At 37.7% G+C, this 19,975-nt stretch overlaps 1 protein-coding gene across 2 annotated transcripts in view; it reads right to left on the bottom strand.

Moving 5' to 3' along the window:
• LOC150086342 (rho GTPase-activating protein 44-like) overlaps positions 1-19,975 on the bottom strand; it is a 412,704-nt gene that overhangs the window by 148,614 nt on the left and 244,115 nt on the right. For both annotated transcript variants that reach the window (XM_090371315.1, XM_090371316.1), the window contains exon 6: positions 6,034-6,157. In XM_090371315.1, coding sequence (XP_090227441.1) covers positions 6,034-6,157 — 124 coding nt within the window. The remainder of the gene's footprint in view (positions 1-6,033; positions 6,158-19,975) is intronic.

The raw sequence follows: 19,975 nt of genomic DNA, 5'->3' as shown, positions 1-19,975 counted from the left end.
AAACAGCATAATGTGCAAAATACTTTGCATGTTATGATTTAGAAATTCCATGCATAACATGGAATTTCTATAGCAAACAACCTGAAATTCTGTTGGAAACATAAGAATCTTAGCCTTACATCTCCTGCATGTGATTCATCAATAGCTGATTTTAGGTAAAAATTTTGAACCAAGAACTATGAATATCATTTTGAACACTTTGGTGGAATAGCTTTGGAATTTCTGGGTGGTTCTGAAATTCCACAGTGCAGCTGCCCCGGCTCATATACAATTTGCTCATATACAGCCAGTTCCAAAAAAGGGTAACAAATCCCTTACATCCAATTATTGTCCCATTGCAATTACTTAAACTCTTTCTAAAGTAATGGAGAAATCAATTAACCACCAACTTTTAAACTATCTAGAAACCTTCCATCTGATCTGATCATCCACCAGTATAGATTCCATCAGTGTTGATCCATTGGTGATATTCTGGCTTATGTTACACATCTATGGACAAATTCAACAGAAAAGTTTGGTGAAACTCAAGGAGTTGCTCTTGACATTTCAAAGGCTTTTGATCATGTTTGGCATAAAGGTCTTCTAAATAGGCTTTCATCTTATGGTTTCCCAACTGTTTTTTGTACTTTGGTATCCAATTTTCTCTCTCTCTCTCTGACTGCTCACTACAGGTGATAGTAGATAGCTATCTGTCTTTAACTTCTCCACTGATGATGGTGTTAGCATTAGTAGAGGCATTTGATGCAAGAAAGCAAGCTTATGCAGCATCAGCCAAAAAAAAAAAAAATAAATAAATAAATAAAATAAAATAAATAAATAAAAAATAACCACTTCCACTTCACCCCTCTGTTCGTTCGAAATACCTGTCCAGCTGAGCCTTAAACTTATTTAGGCTATCAACTTCCACGACAGGGGATGGAAGTCTATTCCACCAACCAACCATCCGCTGGCTAAAGGCAAATTTCCTCACATCTATTCTACATCTGTCTTTTCTCAATTTGAATTTATGCCCTCTCAGGTGATTATTCTGAGCAAGAGGAAGAATCCCATCAGCATTGAGCATGCTCAAACCATTCAAGGCTTTATACACCTCTATCAGATCACCTCGCTGGTGCCTAGTCCCCAGACACTGTAATTTGCAAAACTTAAGCCTTTCTTCGTAAGAGCACCCCTTTGTTCCATTCACTAATCTTGTTGCCCTTCTCTGTACTTGTTCCAGCAAGGCTCAGTTCTTTCTCCCACTCTTTTCTTCTTGTATATTAATGACCTCCTTCCATTGACCAGAAATCCTGTTCACTGTTCAAAGCAGTCCAAATATGTGCTGCAACCAGTCAACATCTTTTTACTGTCTCACTTCAAACTCAGAGAACCAACTTTTCTTCTTCCTCATTTATTCATTCAACTTTCATTTTCTGGAACAATCTTCCTTCATACATATTCCCTGAAAATTACAATCTACAGAAGTTCAAGTCTAATGTCAACAAATATCTTCTCAGCCTTCAACTATGATACTAAATACTATAGTTTCTAATACCACTCATGTTTGCAATTTCAGAAAAAAAGAAAGCAGTAGTATTGGAAAATGATGCAAGGAAGCAAGCATATACAGCATTAGCCACCAAAAAAAAAAAACAAAAAAAAACCCACACACACACACACACATCCTACCTCACCTCATTTGTCCATCCCCTATAATATGTCTAATTCTTCGATAAATCTATTCAGACTATTGTTGTACAGTGTTCTACAACAGCAGTTTGTTCCAACAATCAATTATTCTCTGGCTCTAACTGAAGGCAAATTTTCACATCCTTATCCTGCAACCACCTCTATTCAATTTATGACCCCCCCCCTTATGTATGTTGTAGAATACCATCATCATTAAGTTTAATCAATCCATTTAAATACTTAATCACTATCCTGCACCATCCTTTTTCAATTTAAGTTTATGTCCCTCCTTATGTAAGTTGTCCAAGTAAGATTTAGAATACCATCATTGGTATGGATACCATTACTGGTAGGGAAAATGATTAAGTTTACTCAGTCCATCTAAAGCCATAAACACTTAAATGAGGTTTCCTTGAAAGTGCCAATTTGCAGAACTAAAGTCTTTCATGGAAAGAGTACCATTTTGTGTTCTTGACTAATATGGTTGCTCTTTTCTGCACCTGATTCAAAATTCCATATCTTTCTTAAAATGATGATTCCAGACATATAGGCAGTACTCAAGATGTGGCCTAACCACTGCCTTATAAAATGGGAAAATGCATTTGGATCCGCCTTTATGAACAGAAGACACCTCTTTGTCCCCAGGTAAAGAGGTAATTTTAATATGACTTCCTGTATATCACTGATAAAAGCTCATGAGCTGTTCTAGCAGCATATCTACACTGTTCAGAGAACTTGGTACCAGACTGTACAATTACTCCCTAGGGCTCTTTCATTCTCCACTACCTTGAATGTGATACTATGAAATTGGTATATTATTCTGGGATTACTTTTGCCATATGCACTACCTGGCATTTATAAATGTTAAATTTCAATTGCCACTTCACACCCATCTACCTGATTTTTCTATGTTTCTGCAGTAGTATGCCTTGACTCCTTTAAGGTTAGCAGGGTGGTTAATATATAAATTACTTCATTAACTACCCTGCCAACCTTTGTATCATCTGCAAACTTAGACAATAAGCTTGATATGCCCTCATCAATATTATTAATAAATATTTTAAATGGTAAGGTACCAAGCACTGAATCTTCAGGGAATTCACTAATAGTATTAGTCCAAAAAGAACAGTGCCCATTTATAATCATCCTCTGTTCTTCTGCCACTCAACCTTCCCATTATTAACAGCAATATGGTACACCCTAATGGCACACTGCTCAATTAGTACAGCAACCTTTATTGTGGAAGTGTTCAGAGCTTTATTGATATATGAGTATATGCTATTAAAATTATTATTTTCATCACATTCATTGTTTATTGTATCATAGCAGCTGATCGGATTGGTAAGACTGACAGGGTACTTTCTCCCACCTCTTAACAAATCCACACTGTGATTTCTGAACAATTTCATTCCTGTTATGATCCTACAATACTTCTTTAAACAGTGACTTCTTTATTTTTTTCCTTGAATAGAAGAACTGAAGTTTATTTGATTATAACTTACCTCTTTTATTGCTCAGAATAATCACCTGAGAGGGCATAAATTCAAATTGAGGAAAGACAGCTGTAGGATAGATGTGCAGAAGTTTGCCTTTAACCAGCGGGTAGTTGGTTGATGGAACAGACTTCCATTCTTTGTTGTGGAAGTTGATAGCCTAAATAAATTTAAGGCTGAGCTGGACAGGTATTTTGGAACGAACGGAGGGTGAAATGGGAGTGGTTTTTTTTTTTTTTTGGCTGATGCTGCATAAGCTTGCTTTCTTGCATCATATGCCTCTACTAATGATAAAAATGCTAATGCCTGCTCATATTTCAGTTTGATCCGTCTTTATGAACAGAAGAAACATTTGTACACCTCCAATTGATAGGAACTTCCCCTGAATCCAAGGATGCTCTCATAATTATGGACAAGGATTTACTTACCTCTTTTATTGCTCCTTTTAATACAACTGGATAGACCCATCAGCCCCAAGTGCTTTAATTACTTTTAGCTCCAGCAATTTCTGTTCATTCTCTTCTCAGTTATATCAAATTTAGCCAACAGTAATAACAGTATACTTCTGGTATTCTTGGACACTTACCTAAAAAAGGATGATGATGATGATGATGTAGGAAATCATCCATTAGCAGGGGCATATGATGCAACAAAGCAAGCTTATACAGGATCAGAAAAAAAAAAAAAAAAAAAACCTTCCTATTTCACCCATCCATTCACTCAAAATGTTTGTCTAGTTCTGCCTTGAATTTATTTAAGCTATCAATTTCTACAACAGATGGAAGTTTGTTCCAGCAATTAACCACACGATGGCTAAAGGCAAATTCTGCACATCAATTCTAAAACTGTCTTTTCTCAATTTGAATTTATGCCCCCTTAGACGATTAATCTGGGCAAGAGAAAGAATCCCATCAGCATTGAGCTTGCTCAAACCATTTAAGGCCTTATACAACTCAATCACATCACCTCACAGGTGCCTAGTCACCAGACATTGTAATTTGCAAATCCCAAGCCTTTCTTCGTAGGAGCAACCCTTAGTTCCATTCACTAATCTTGCTGCCCTTCTCTGCACTCGTTTCAGCAGTTCTACATCCTTCCTAAAATGAGGCCTCCAGACCTCTATACAGTACTCAGGGTATGGCTTGACCATTGCCTTATACAAGGGGATAATCATCTCCTTATCCCTGCTAGAAAAATTCCTGTCTATCATTGACAAGACATCATGAGCTACTTTTGCAGAATGTCTGCACTGCTCAGAAAACTTCGTATCTGACTGCACAATCATCTCCAAATCTTTTTTATTCTCTACCATCCTGAGAGTACCACATAGTTGATATATTACTCTGGGTTTTCTGCTACCCATATGCAGTACTTTACATTTGTCAATGTTAAACTTCAGTTGCCACTTCTCAGCCCACCTGCCCAACTAATCAAGGTCCTGTTGCAGCAGCATACTGTCATTAACAACCCGGCCAACCTTTGTGTCATCTGCAAACTTAGACATTAAGCCTAATATACCTTCATCAATATCATTTATAAATACAGAAAACAACAATTGACCCAACACCGAATCCTGGGGACTCCACTAATAACATTAGATTACCACTCTCAGTCTTCTCCCACTCAACCATCCTTTTATCCATAGCAGCATTTTGCCTTTAATGCCATACTGCTCCAATTTGTACAGTAGTCTATGGAAGACTACTGTACAAATTGGAGCAGTATGGCATTAAAGGCAAATTTTGGCATTAAATGTTTTGCTTCCAGTTCCTTTGTGATCACATCATAGTATCCAATCAAACTGGTCAGACAAAACTTCTCCTTAACAAACCCATGCTTTGTCCGAACTATAACCGAAGTGTTGTCTAGATTATCCTGCAGTGCTAAAATCCATTCCAGTCACTAAAAGTCATGGCCCTCACCCCTAAATTAACTGTTGGCAGCACCTCTTGCCAGTGTAGTAGAATTGGCAAGCATAAATCTGTCAGCAGGTAAGAATTTAATTTCTATATATGTTTATCCACATGTATTTACTTATTTTTAATCTGTTTTCTATTGTAACCAAAACAGAAATTTAACCTAAAATACTTTAGACTTAAAATTCACAATAATTATTGTAATACAATTCAAATTGGAACTCTTTCTATTTTTCAACCCCTGACAGCATGGTCTGATTATGAAATCTTGTTAACAGTTTTGAATATCAAAACTATTAACAAGATTTTCAATCAACAGAGCATGGTTTGATTATGGGTATCGGTAAGATGCCTAAAAAATCATCTTAAAATGGTGGTTTGCGCTATAAGCTCGATATAGTGGTTTGAGCTTAATTGTATCAATTGTATAAATAGATTGTACAGTTAACAGAATAGCTCTTTTAAGAAGATGCATGTAGCATAGGTTAAAATTGGTATGAAAACTGCATTGTACAATAGTCATAAAATTTTGCCTTTTAATCCTCACTCATGCCATGAGATCCTAAAAATCATGGCAATAAAATTCAGTACTTTTCTTAATAAATTCTGTATGTGAGAAAGGGGATGCCATGCAATTATCAAAAATAACTCAGATATTTATGGGTTGTAACAAGTGGAAGTTTCTTTCCTAGATATCCAACTGTAGGAGGTCTATTAATGTTGAGCTTACATCCAAAGACAACCATTTTGGAAAAGAATGAAAACACTGTTAATTAATTTACAATTTCCCCAGTTTCATAAAATTTGAGTGGAATACACTTCTAATTCTAAGCGAGAATTTCCAAATACTAAAATGGTCAAACTGAGGATCAACACTTGACATAACCTTTAAAGACAGTTCAGCTAAAACAAGTAGTAAATACAGAGATAAATTTAAAGACAGTTGTCATACATACTCGTTGCTGATCAACTTTTTGTGAGGCATCTTCTAATTCTTCTCTCAGAAGATCTACTTTGTTGCATGCATTTATCATTGCATTGCCTGTGGCCTGCTGACAGTGGCGAACTGCTGCTTGGAATCTAGAAATTAAAATCTACAATCAAAAATGAACTGTATCTAATAAATTTTACAAATATATTTAACTTTAGACATAACTACTTTAGAAAAATAACAAAAAAGTTACAACTACAAAGCTAGATCTCTCTCTCTCTCTCTCTCTCTCTCTCTCTCTCTCTCTCTCTCTCTCTCTCTCTCTCTCTCTCATATGCAAGTTTAATTTCAGCACTGTTTAAAGTAATAAAAAAATAAATTACTGAATGCAACAGGAAGAGAGAAGACCAAACGTTGTACCTCAACCATTCACAGAAGTGTACTTCAAAGACTTTTTAAGGATAAAATTTAAGGTATCATCAGCTGATGATATTTTAAGGAGTCCTTATGTGCTGTGATGTAATGACTAGATTAAGCTAAGCTATATCTACGATCTAGGTATCATCGGCAAAACTATTAACAAGATTTTCAATCAACAGAGGATGGTAATCATTATATAGGAGGGAAAAAAATGGAAGAACAGGGCACTAAGAAATTCAAGAATTAGTTGAGAATCAAAAAGATACAGGGACACCAACCATCATGTGCAGTGAAGCTACAATCACAGAGGGGAAACCTGGCCATACAACTGCAAAAATAACAGAAGACATATCATTAGAAATTGTGGAGCATTTAGAAGAGACCTTTATATCAGACATGACATGCTCAAAAATTATAGAAACATGAAGGGCAAATGCCGGAGTTTCTCTTAACTTTGCCATGGAATATATCCAAAGATGAGTAATATAAGCCAAGACATTCGTCATGGATTGACACAAAATTCCATATAGGTGATCATTAATCTGATAGAGTATTGAGATAATGTAAGAGTTGGTGGTATGATTTCTCCATTACCTGGAAATAGTTAAGGTAAGTGCAATGATATGATAATGCAGGCTTGCAACAGTTTAATTATCTTAAATATTTTATCTACTCACATATATTGCACTGCACTAAGATAGAAAGAAATTATTTTTAGAATCACTGATGAAACTACACACAGAATGATGAGATGACCTTATCTCCTTTGCATTATGTACTTTGGAGTTGCTGAACTAAACCTATACCATTAAAAATATGAATGGATTAAATTAAGATTCATCTGCTGCATCCCCATTTTGTCAAGAACTTCCAGCAACTGTCTGGAACAACTGAGGGTAACAGCATATCAATAACCTTTAAAAATGACAAAGGGCTTGGCTTGAAAGGCTGTGCAAACCACTAACAAATTAAGTACTTACCCAACAAAGACTGTAGATAATACATACACACTGTTATTTAAATAGAAGGCACTGCATCCTATCTCACTTATTTTCAGGTTTAGACTATTTGTTGTATGAAACACTTGGCATTACCACTAGTAGAGGACCTTATCTCCTTTGCATTATGTACTTTGGAGTTGCTGAACTAAACCTATACCATTAAAAATATGAATGGATTAAATTAAGATTCATCTGCTGCATCCCCATTTTGTCAAGAACTTCCAGCAACTGTCTGGAACAACTGAGGGTAACAGCATATCAATAACCTTTAAAAATAACAAAGGGCTTGGCTTGAAAGGCTGTGCAAACCACTAACAAATTAAGTACTTACCCAACAAAGACTGTAGATAATACATACACACTGTTATTTAAATAGAAGGCACTGCATCCTATCTCACTTATTTTCAGGTTTAGACTATTTGTTGTATGAAACACTTAGCATTACCACTAGTAGAGGAACATAATGCAAGAAAGCAAGCTTATACAGCATCAGCAAAAAAAAAAAACTTTCCCATTTCACTGATCCATTTGTTCCAAATATTTGTCTAGTTCTCGTTTGAATTTATTTAAGCTATCAACTTCCACAACAGATGGAATTTTGTTCCAACAATCAACTACCTGCTGGCTAAAGGCAAACTTCCGCACATCTATTCTACACTGTTTTTCCTTAGTTTGAATCTATGTCCCCCTCAGGTTTGTAATCTGAGCAAGAGGAAGAATCCCATCAGTATTGAGCCTGCTCAATCCATTCAAGGCCTTATACACCTCTATCAGATCATTTCGCAGGTGCCTAGTCTCCAGAAGCTGCAATTTGCAGAACTTAAGCCTTTCTTCATAAGAGAAACCCTTTATTCCATTCACTAATCTTGTTGCCCTTCTCTGTTCTCATTTCAGCAGCTCTACATCCTTCCTAAAATTAGACCTCCAGACTTGTATGTGGATTGACCATTGCCTTATACAAGGGGATAATCACCTCCTTATTCCTTCTTGCAAAATTCCTGTATATCATTGAGAAGACCCCTATGACCCACTCAGGCAGCCTGTCTGCACTGCTCAGAAAACTTCATATCTGACTGCACAATTACCTCAGGTATCTTTTATTCTCCACTACCCTGAGTGTAACATCACCCAGCTGGTACATTTCTCTGAGGTTACTGCTACCCATATGCAGTACTTTGATTTGTCAATTTTAAACTTCAGTTGCCACTTCTCAGCCTATCTACCAAACTTTTCCAGATCCTGCTGCAGCAGCATACTGTTATCACTGTTATTAACAACCCCGCCAACCTTCGTATCATCTGCAAACTTTGACATTAAGATTGATATACCTTCATCAATATCATTGATAAATATACAAAACAACAAATGACCCAACACCGGCCCTGAGGGACACCACTAATAACATTAGTCCATGTAGAGCAGTATCCATTGATTACAACTCTGTATTCTCCCATTCAACCATCCTTTTAACCATTGTAGCAACTTGCCCTTAAGGCCATACTGCTCCAATTTGTACAGTAGTCTTCCATGTGAAACAGTATCAAAAGCTTTCTTGAAATCCAAGTATATGATATCAAAATTATTTTTAATCCAGTTCCTTTGTGACCACATCATAGTATCCAATCAAATTGGTCAGACAACTTCCACTTGACAAACCCATGCTGTGTCTGAATTATTACTGCTGTCTTGTCTAGATGATTCTACAATGCTTCTTTAACCAGGGACTTCAACACTAAGTCTGAAGTCAAACTAACAGGTCTGTAATTACTCGTGTCACCCTCTGATCCTCCCTTTGTGAATTGGAGATATGCACATTTACAATCTTTGGGAACTTTCCCCTGAGTCCAAGGATGCTCTCATAATTATGGCTAAGGGTTTGCTTACTTCCACTGCCACGTCTTTTAATATAACTGGATAAATCCCATCTGCACCAGGTGCCTTTCTTATGTTTAACTTCAACAATTTCTTACACAACTTTACTTCAACAACTTCGCTCTCAGTTATTACAAAATCATTTACCTCAATGTTAGAGACTGATAAACATCTGGCCCTCTCCTCCTTGAATAACGCCTCATGTGTGAATGTAGATGCAAAATACTCATTTAGTTTGGCAGCTATCTGGGAATGATCATCTACGGTCAAAACACTGATATCAAGTGGACCAATCTGATTCATCGCCTTGCTTTTAGAGTTTATAAAAGTAAAAAAGTCTTTGCTGGTTTCTTTTTTGTATCCTTTGCCAAACGTTTTTTATAATCTGCCTACACTTTCCAAACCTCCTTTGTGACTTGAATACAGAATAGCTTGTATCTACAATAGGCTTCTGTGTCGCCTGACAATTTATGATAATTTTTTCTTCTTTGCCACGAGTCTCATTAGTTCATCTGACATCCATTTCGGCCTAAAACTAGAGCAGTATTTCTTAGTTGGAACAAAAAGCCAAGTAGCTTCCAAAATTACTTCCTTGAATGCTCTCCATTTAGAATTTGCTCTTGGTAACATCATCAGATGGTTCCACTGTATAGAATTTAAAAACTGTCTCAGGCCATTGTAATCACCTTTACGAAAGCAAAAACCCTTCCCTTTAGACCTAATGGTAGTTACATCTTTAAGTCAATCCCACATCAGTATACTGTGGTCACTGCCTCCTAGTGGTTCCCTTATCTGTAAATTCTTAATGCATGAATAATCACAGCTGATAATCAGATCAATAGTGTTACTTCCTCTTATTGCCTCTCTAACATGCTGCTACAGAAAACAATGATCCAATAAATCCACAAAAGCCTTGCAAGTGTGCGAGTGACAAACGCACAAGTTCCAGTCTATATCTGGGAAGTTAAAATCCTCCATTATATGACACTGATTTACTGGCACCCTTCATTTCTCTGTATAATTGTTCATTGTATTCATCAGAGTCATTAAGGCCTATAACAAACTGCTACCTCATTTTTGTTTTCCCAGTACTTATAATAGTAATAATAATAGTAATTGTGGCATATGATGCAACAAAGCAAGCATATGAGCTTATATAGCATCAGCCAAAAAAAAAAAAAAAAAAAATCACACAACCATTCCCTCTAGATGTTTGTCCAGTTCCTCCTTAAATCTATTTAACCTAACTTCCACAATGACAGACGGAAGTTTGTTTGTTCGAGAAATTAACCACCCGCTGGCTAAAGGCAAATTTTCGCACATCCATTTTACAACTGTCTTTCCTCAATTTGAATTCATTCCCCCCTTAGGTTCGTAATCTCAGCAAGTGGAAGAATCCCATCAGAATTCAGCACGCTCAACCCATTCACGCCTTATACACCTCAATCAGATCACCTTGCAGGGGCATAGTCTCTATCTGTTACAATTTGCAGAACTTCAGTCTCTACTGGTAAGAGGATCCCTTCATTCCCCTCACCAATATTGTTGCCCTTCTCTGTACAAACTCAAACAAATCTATATCCTTCCTAAAATGAGGCCTCCAGACCTGTACGCAGTACTCAAAGTGTGGCCTGACCATTGCCTTATGCAGAAGGACAATCACTTCCTTTTCCCTGCTAACAAAATTCCTGTATATCATTGACAAAACTCCATGACCTGCTTTGGTAGCCTGATTGCACTGCTTAGAAAGCTTTATATCTGACTGCGCAATCACTCCCAGGTTTTTTCCATTTTCTACCACTCTAAATATAGTACCACACAGTTGGTACAATCCTCTGGGGTCAATTCTACCCATATGCAGTACTTTGCATTTGTCAATGTTAAACTTCAGTTGCCTCTTCTCAGCCCATCTTCACAAATTTTCTAGATTCTCTTGCTGTTATTTGATTTTTAGGAGGATTAGCAATTAAGGCCATATTGCTCAGGGGATATGCGGTGGTCATTCCTTGACCTTTCCGCATCCTCCGTATTTGGTGGTCACAGGCTCGAACCCCGGTCTAATCAAGAAGCGTGTGCTATGCACTGCCGCTCCTGCTCGCCTGGCTACAGAGGCCTAGATCCTGTTGCAGCAGCACATACTGTCATTATTGTCAATAACAAACCTCCTCGCCACCCGTTGTATCATCAGAAGACTTCAACACTAAGCCTGATATACCTTCATCAATATCATTGATAAATATACAAAACAGTGGACCCAACACCGAACCCTGCGGAACTCCACTAATAACATTAGTCCACGAAGAGTAGTGTCCATTAATTACCACCCTCTGTCTTCGCCCACTCAACCATCCTTTTATTCATTGTAGCAACTTACCCTGAATACCATTCTGTTCTAATTTGTACAATTTTCTCCATGCGCAACAGTGTCAAAAGCTTTCCTGAAATCCAAATATATGATATCAAAATTATTTTTTGCATCCAGTTCATTTGTAACCACATCATAATATCCAATCAAATTTGTCAGACAAAACTTACCCTTAACAAACCCATGCTGTGTCTGAATTATTGCTGCAGTCTTGTCTAGATGACCCTGCAATGCATATTTAAACAGTGACTCCATTATTTTACCCAGAAAAGAAGTTAAACTGACTGGTCTGTAATTATTCGTGTCACCCTTCGATCCCCCTTTGAGTACTGGGGATACATTTGCACATCTCCAGTCCACAGGGACTGGAGATGTGCAAATGTATGAGAGCATCCTTGGACTCATCCCTGAGTCCAAGAATGCTCTCATAATTATGGCTAAGGATTTGTTTAGTTCCTTTGCTGCCTTCTTTAATATAACTGAATAGATTCCATCCATGTTGAAATTAAACATAAGAAAAGCACCCCAGGTGCTTTTCTTATGTTTAATTTCAACAATTTCTCCTCCACTTTGCTCTCAGTTATTACAGAATCATTACGCACCCTGGTACAATTTGATAACGTTCTGGCACTTTCAATCCTTAACAACTTCTCATGTGTGAATGTAGATGCAAAATACTCATTGAGTTTGTTTGCTATCTGAGAAGGATCATCAACAGTCGAACCACTGATATCAAGTGGACAAATCTGATTCATCCCCTTCCTTTTAGAGTTTATATAAGTAAAGAAATCCATGCTGTTTTTCTTAGAATCCTTTGCCAAAGATTTCTCGTAATTTGCCTTCGCCTGCCTAACCTCCTTTACTTGATTACAGACTAGCTTATACGTACCATGGGCTTCTGTGTCGAATGATAATTTATATGCATCTCATGCATTTTTCTTCTGTATTAAGAATCTGATTAGCTCATTTGACAACCATTTAGGCCTAAATTGTAAACAATATTTCTTAGTAGGTATGAAACATTCAGTAGCTTTCATCATTAATTGCTTGAATGCTAATCACTTTAAAAACTTTCTGAGACCACTGTAGTCAACTTTACGGTAGCAAAAACTTTCCTTTATTCGTGATGGTAATTATCTTTAAGTAAATCCCACATAAGTATACCGTGATCACTGCCACCTAGTGGTTCTTTTATCTGCAAATTGTTAATACACGATTGATCACTGCTGATAACCAGATCAAGGGTATTACCCTCTCTGGTTGCCTCTAGAACATGCTGCTGCAGAAAACAATCATCCAATAAATCCACAAAAGTCTTACTAGTATGCAAGTGACCAACCCACAAGTTCCAGTCAATATCTGGGAAGTTAAAATCCCCCATTATAAGACATTCTGATTTACTAGCCCACTCTATTTCTCTGTAGAATTGTTCATTGTACTCATTCGATTCATTAGGCCTATAACACACTCCTGCTCTTATTTTTGCTTTCGCAGTGCTTATGTCACACCAAGCTGACTCAACAGTGCACTGTCCATCTATATCAACTGGATGCACTTCCTTTGATTTTATGTTTTTCCTAATTAATTATGTCACACCAAACCGACTGAACATTGCACTGTCCATCTATGTCAACTGGAAGCACTTCCTTAGATTTTATTTGCTTCTTAACTAACAGCATAACCCCTCCTCCCTTCCTATCCTGCCTTTCTTTTCTTTACTCACCAAATTCCAATTCTGCATCCCTTATATCAGAGTGACATCACATCTTGGATGTCTTAAACAGGGATGGGATACACTTAAATCGAAAGGGTACAAGAATATTTGCTGATGCTATCGAGGCAGTATTAGGTGTGTCGGAAAACTGCTAGATTGGGGGATACAAGGACTAATAGATTAACAGTAGCCACTGGCAGAGGTGAAAGTGATTCTTGCACTGCTTCTATTGGAATGAGCAGAAGCCTGGAAAACAAGATGCAGGATATTTCAGAGACTGCTGGGAGTCATTGCGGTACAAGTAAACATATGGGTTGTGTTAGGGTAGCTAAGAATAGGAACAGGTGCATGTATACTTGCATGTACACCAATGCTAGGAGTTTGGTAAATAAATTTGATGAATTTGAGGTATTGCTCAAAGCATCAAAGGTGTATATTGTTGGGATATCAGAGACGTGGTGTCACACAGATATAAGGAATGCAGAACTGGAATTTGGGGAGTACAATGTCTACAGAAAGGATAGACAGGATAGGAAAGGAGGAGGGGTTATGCTATTAGTTAAGAAACACATAAAATCCAAGGAAGTGAAGCCAGTCAACATCGCTGGACAGTGCAGTGTCGAGTCAGTTTGGTGTGACAAGCATGGGAAGATCAAAATTGAGAGTAGGAGTGTGCTATAGGCCTAATAACTCTGATGAGTATAATAAGAAACTGTACAGGGAAATAGATTGGGCCAGAAAATCAGAGAGTCTTATAATTGGGATTTTAATTTCCTAGATATTGACTGGAATTTGTGGGTTGGTCACTCACACACTAGCAAGGCTTTTGTGGATTTATTTGATGATTGTTTTCTACATCAGCATGTTCGGGAGGCAACTAGAGGGAATAATGCTCTTGATCTGATTATCAGCTGTGATTATTCATGCATTAAGAATTCAAAGATAAGGGAACCACTAGGAGGCAGTGACCATAGTATACTGATGTGGGATTGACTCAAAGAGGTAACTACCATCAGGGGTAAAGGGAAGGGTTATTGCTTTCGTAAAGGTGACTACGATGGTCTGAGACAGTATTTAAATTCTATACAGTGGGACCAACTGATGATGTTGCCAACAGCAAATTCAAAATGGGAAGCATTCAAAGAACTTATCTTGGAAGCTACTAGGCTTTACATACCAACTAAGAAATATTGTTCAAGGTTTAGGCCTAAATGGATGTCAGATGAACTAATGAGACACATGACAGAGAATAAAAATGCATGGGATACACATAAATTAACATGTAACACAGAAGCCTATGATAAATATAAGCTGGTCTGTAACCAATTCACAAAGGAGGTTATGCAGGCAAAGGCAGATTATGGGAAATCTTTGGCAAAGGATGCAAAGAAAAACAGCAAAGAGTTCTTTTCTATGTAAACTCTCGAAGGAAGGTTGATGAATCAGATTGGTCCACTTGATATCGATGGTTGAACTGTTGACGATCATGCTCAAGTAGATAACAAACTAAATGAATATTTTGCATCAACATTCACAAATGAGGTGTTATTCAGCGTGGGGAATGCCAGAGGTGTATTCAACTCTGGCAGTAAGCTAGATAATCTTGTAATAACTGAGAGTAAAGTGGAGGAGAAATTGTTGAAGATAAACACAAGAAAGGCACCTGGGGTGGATGGGATCTATCCAGTTATATTAAAGGAGGCAGCAAAGTAAGTAAGCAAACCCTTAGCCATAATTATGAGTGCTTCCTTGGACTCAGGGGAGGTACCTATAGACTGGAGATGTGCAAATGTGACCCCAATTCACAAAGGACGATCAAAGGCTGACACAAGTAATTATAGGCCTGTGAGTTTAACTTCTGTTCCAGGAAAATTAATGGAGGCACTGGTTAAAGAAGAACTGCAGGATCATCTAGACAAGACTTCAGTTAGAGCTCGGACACAGTATGGTTTTGTTAAGGGGAAGTCTTGCCTGACCAATTTGATTGGATACTATGATGCAGTCACAAAAGAACTGGATGCAGGGAATAACTTTTATATTATATACTTGGATCTTAGAAAGGCTTTTGATACTGTTGCACATGGAAGACTGCTGCACAAATTGGAGTAGTGTGGCATTGTAGGCAAATTGCTGCTATGGAAAAAGGGATGGTTGAATGGGAGAAGCCAGACAGTGGTAATCAATGGACACTGCTCATCGTGGACTAATGTTATTAGTGGAGTCCCTCAGGGTTCAGTGTTGGGTCCATTATTGTTTTCTGTATTTATAAATAATATTGATGATGGTATATCAAGCTTAATGTCCAAGTTTGCAGACGATACAAAGGTTGGCAGGGTTGTTAAGGACACTACTGATGTTATGCTGCTGCTGCAACAGAATCTGGAGTGTTTCAGCAGATGGGCTGAGAGGTGGCAAATGTAGTTTAACATTGACAAATGTAAAGTACTACATATGGGAAACGGCAATCCCAGAGCAACATATCAACTCTGTGGTACTACATTGACAGTGGTAGAGAATGAAAAGGACCTGGGGGTAATTGTGCAGGCAGATATGAAGTTCTCTGATCAGTGCAGACGAGCTGCAAGAGTAGCTCATGGTGTCTTGACAATGATACACAGAAATTTTTCTAGCAGGGATAAGGAGGTGATTATTCCCCTGTATAAGGCAATGGTCAGGTCACACCTTGAGTACTGTATACAGGTCTGGAGGCCTAATTTCAAGAAAGATGTAGAGCTGCTGGAAAGAGTACAGAGAAGGGCAAGAAGATTAGTGAATTGAACAAAGGGTTGCTCTTACAAATAAAAGCTTAAGATTTGCAAATTACAGTGTCTGAAGACTAGACACCGGTGAGGTGATCTGATAGAGGTGTATAAAGCCTTGAATGGTTTGAGCATGCTCAATGTTGATGGTATACTTCCTCTTGCTCAGAATAATCACTTGAGAGGGCATAAATTCAAATTGAGGAAAGACAGATGTAGGACAGATGTGTGGAAATTTGCCTTTAGCCAGGGGGTAGTTGGTTGGTGGAATAGACTTTCATCCCTTGTTGCGGAAGTTGATAGCCTAAGTGAATTTAAGGCTCAGCTGGACAGGTATTTCGAACGAACGGATGGGTGAAATGGAAGTGGATTTTTTTTTGGCTGATGCTGCATAAGCTTGCTTTCTTGCATCATATGCCTCTACTAGTGTTATATACTTGGATTTCAGGAAAGCTTTTGATACTGTTGCACATGAAAGACTGCTGTACAAATTGGAGAGGTATGGCGTTAATGGCAAGTTGCTACAATGGATAAAGGGATGGCTGAGTGTGAGATGGCAATCTGGTAATCAATGGACACTGCTCTTCGTGGACAAAGGTTATTAGTGGATTTTCTCTCCACAGGGTTCGTTGCTGTGCCCACTGTTGTTTTGTGTATTCATCAACGATATTGATAAAGGTATATCAGGATTATGTACAAGTTTACAGATGATACAATGGTTAGCAGGATTGTTAACGACAACCCTGCCAACCATGTAAAGACAGTATGCTACTCCAACTGGATCTAGATAATTGGGCAAATGGGCTGAGAAGTGGCAACTGAAATTTAACATCAACAAATGAAAAGTACTGCATATTGGTAGCAATAACCCAACAGAAATGTACCAACTGTGTGGCACTACACGCAGGGAAGTGGAAAGTGAAAAAGACCTGGGGGTAATGGTGCAATCAAATATGAAGTTTGCTGAGCAGTGCAGACGGGCTACAAGGGAGGTCATGGAATCTTGTCAATGATATATAGGAATTTTGCTAGCAGGGACAGGGAAGGTGATTATCCCGTTGTACAAGGCAATGGTCAGTCCACATCTAGAGTATAGGTCTGGAAGAATAGTAGTTAGCTTTGTACTCATTCTAGCCAGTTGCTAGAATGAGTACAAAGAAGGGCAACAAGATTGGTGCGGGGAACAAAGGGGGTACTCTTATCAAGAAAGGCTTAAGTTCTGCAAATTTCAGCACTGGAGAGTAGGCACCTGCAAGGTGATCTGATTGAGGTGTATAAGGCCTTGAATGGGTTGAGCAAGCTGAATCTGATGGAATTCTTCCTCTTGCTCAGATTAAAACCTGAGGGGGGTATAGATTCAAATTGAGGAAAGACAGTTGTAGAATGGATGTGTGGAAGTTTGTCTTTAGCCAAACAGACACCTTTTGCTGTGGAAATTGATAGCATAAATAAATTTAAGGCTGAGCTGGACTGGCATTTGGAACGAATGGAGGGAGTGAAATGGGAGGTTTTTTTTTCTTTTGGCTGATGGTGCAGAAGCTCGCTTTCTTGCATTGTATGTCTCTACTCATTGTAATGCTAATTTCCTTTCCGCGCTGCTGCTCATTCCAATAGAAAGAAGTAGTACAAGAATCATTTCCCCCTCTGGATGTGGCTACTGTTAATCTATCAGTCTGTGAATGCCCCCCAAGCTAGCAGGTTTCCAACCCACCTAACATTGCCTCAATAGCATCAGCAAATATTCTTGCACCCTTCTATTGAAGTGTATCCCATTCCTATAGAACCAATCTCTCTCGTTAACAAACACAAATGAGATAGCATTTGTCATATTTCAGCTGAAATTTTTAAATTCAATGTTAATAATGGATTAACACTGATATTAATATTTCTATTACCATTTAGATTTTAAGATTTCTACATTTAAATTTTGCCTAATCAACTGCTTTTTATTCAAAAAGAAAGTTGTTCCCTATATAGTTTCTGTTTAGTCTAAAAATGCAATTGGTGAAATTCTATAAAGAAAATTAAAAAAACAACAGTGCAGAGACCCAACACAAATTTCTCTCTACAGCTAGCTGTTTTACATCAGCATTAGCAGTGGCAAAGGCCAGCAAGTTTATACAGCAAAAAAATAAAATAAAAATAATAATAATAAATAAATTAAAAATTACAATTCTCATTCCTATCCATTCCTTCCAGTTCTTTCTTGAATTTATTTAAACTATCAACTTCCACAACAACAAACTTCCATACATCTATTTTGCAATCGTCCTTCCACAATTTGAATTTGTGTGCACCTCATGTGCGTAGTCTGAGTAGAAGGATGAATTCCATCAGTATTCAGCTTGCTTGATCCATTCAAAGCCTTAAAGACCTCAATCAGATCACCTCGCAGGTGCCTAGTCTCCAGACACTGCAATTTGCAGAACTGAAGCCTTTCTTGGTAAGAGCACCCCCCCCCCCCCCCTATTCCACTCAACGATCTTGTACTCATTCCAGCAGCTCTACATGCTTCCTAAAATGAGGCTCTCCTCCTGTATTTAGACTAAACTGAGGGCAGGCACAACTTTCAAATTGAGAAATAAAAAAAAAAAAATTTTAAAAGCAGTTGATTGGGTAATTTAAATTTAAAAACCATAAAATATAAATAGCAATATTTATCCAAATTTAATATCAAATTATGACAAAAATGTCAGCAGACAAATAGTCTAATCTAACCTAATCTGATCAGATCCTGATGTCTTTTAACTGAAACACCCTGTGTACACATTGTAATTGAAACTACCTGGTTGTTTCAATGACAATATATAATGTATTTAGGAAGGAGAGGCAAGAAAGGAGTGGGTCCATTTTTTAAATCAAAAGCAGCCACTATTCTGTTCCATAATCAAAGTTTATCATATATAGTTCTTTCTTCTTTTATAATAGCATTTGTAGGTTCTCACACTGAACACTGAGAAAACTAATACTGAAAAATATCTATTTCTCTTGAATGCTATTAAGAAATACTGAAAATCTCCATCCTAAAATCAATTCATTTTGAATTGATTGTCCATTGAGGCTACTAATGGATGACAATGAATGGATTGCAAACACACACACTCTGATTAAAATAAACTTAAAATAAGATAAATAATGCTTCCAAAAATGCAGCTGGCAACTAACCTCTAAGCTGGATAGGTGGAGGATTCCACCTACCCAGCTTAGAGCCATCCTAACCATAAATTCTGTTTGGAGCCATATGGAAACACACTTTGGTCTTATGAATTCACAATAAAAAGTTAGCTGGCAGCCAAACTAAGTCCACAATTTATGAAATTTACCTTGATAGCACAACATGGTGGAAATGCACTGTTTTTCTTACTGTATCTGTAAAACATTATGGTAAAGGCTGTCACAAATGTGGTGCATTACCAAACAGTTCATAATCCATCAACCTATTTTGACATTGATGAGATATTGTCTCTATATTTATCTTTTACTGAATTTTTATAATTTTGTTTATCAAGGAAGGTGGCCTTTACTAGTTTATTGACAGGGGAGGTCAGCATTTTAACTAATTTCTAGACTGTAAGTAAGTAAATGCCAGTTAGAGAAGTTTTGACACAAAGCTGAGATTTAACCATCACATCGACAAACTCGGCAGGCAGGCAGCACACCTGAAATGGAGTAAAAACAGCACCTGCATTATATCTCAGACAAGGTCACAGCAACAAAATATGTCAGGACCATCATATACCTCCTCCACCTGATACTTTATGAGCAGAAATCTTGGTGTTGGCAACACCTATGAACACAAAACCTATCTGGCAGCGGAATACTGGCTCCTCAAGTGG

Source organism: Mastigoproctus giganteus, chromosome 4 (assembly GCF_048544385.1).
Source record: "Mastigoproctus giganteus isolate SK-2022 chromosome 4, ASM4854438v1, whole genome shotgun sequence".
NCBI classification, from domain to species: domain Eukaryota; kingdom Metazoa; phylum Arthropoda; class Arachnida; order Uropygi; family Thelyphonidae; genus Mastigoproctus; species Mastigoproctus giganteus.
Note: the sequence above shows the minus strand (reverse complement) of the source record. Positions and strands in the feature narration are given on the sequence as shown.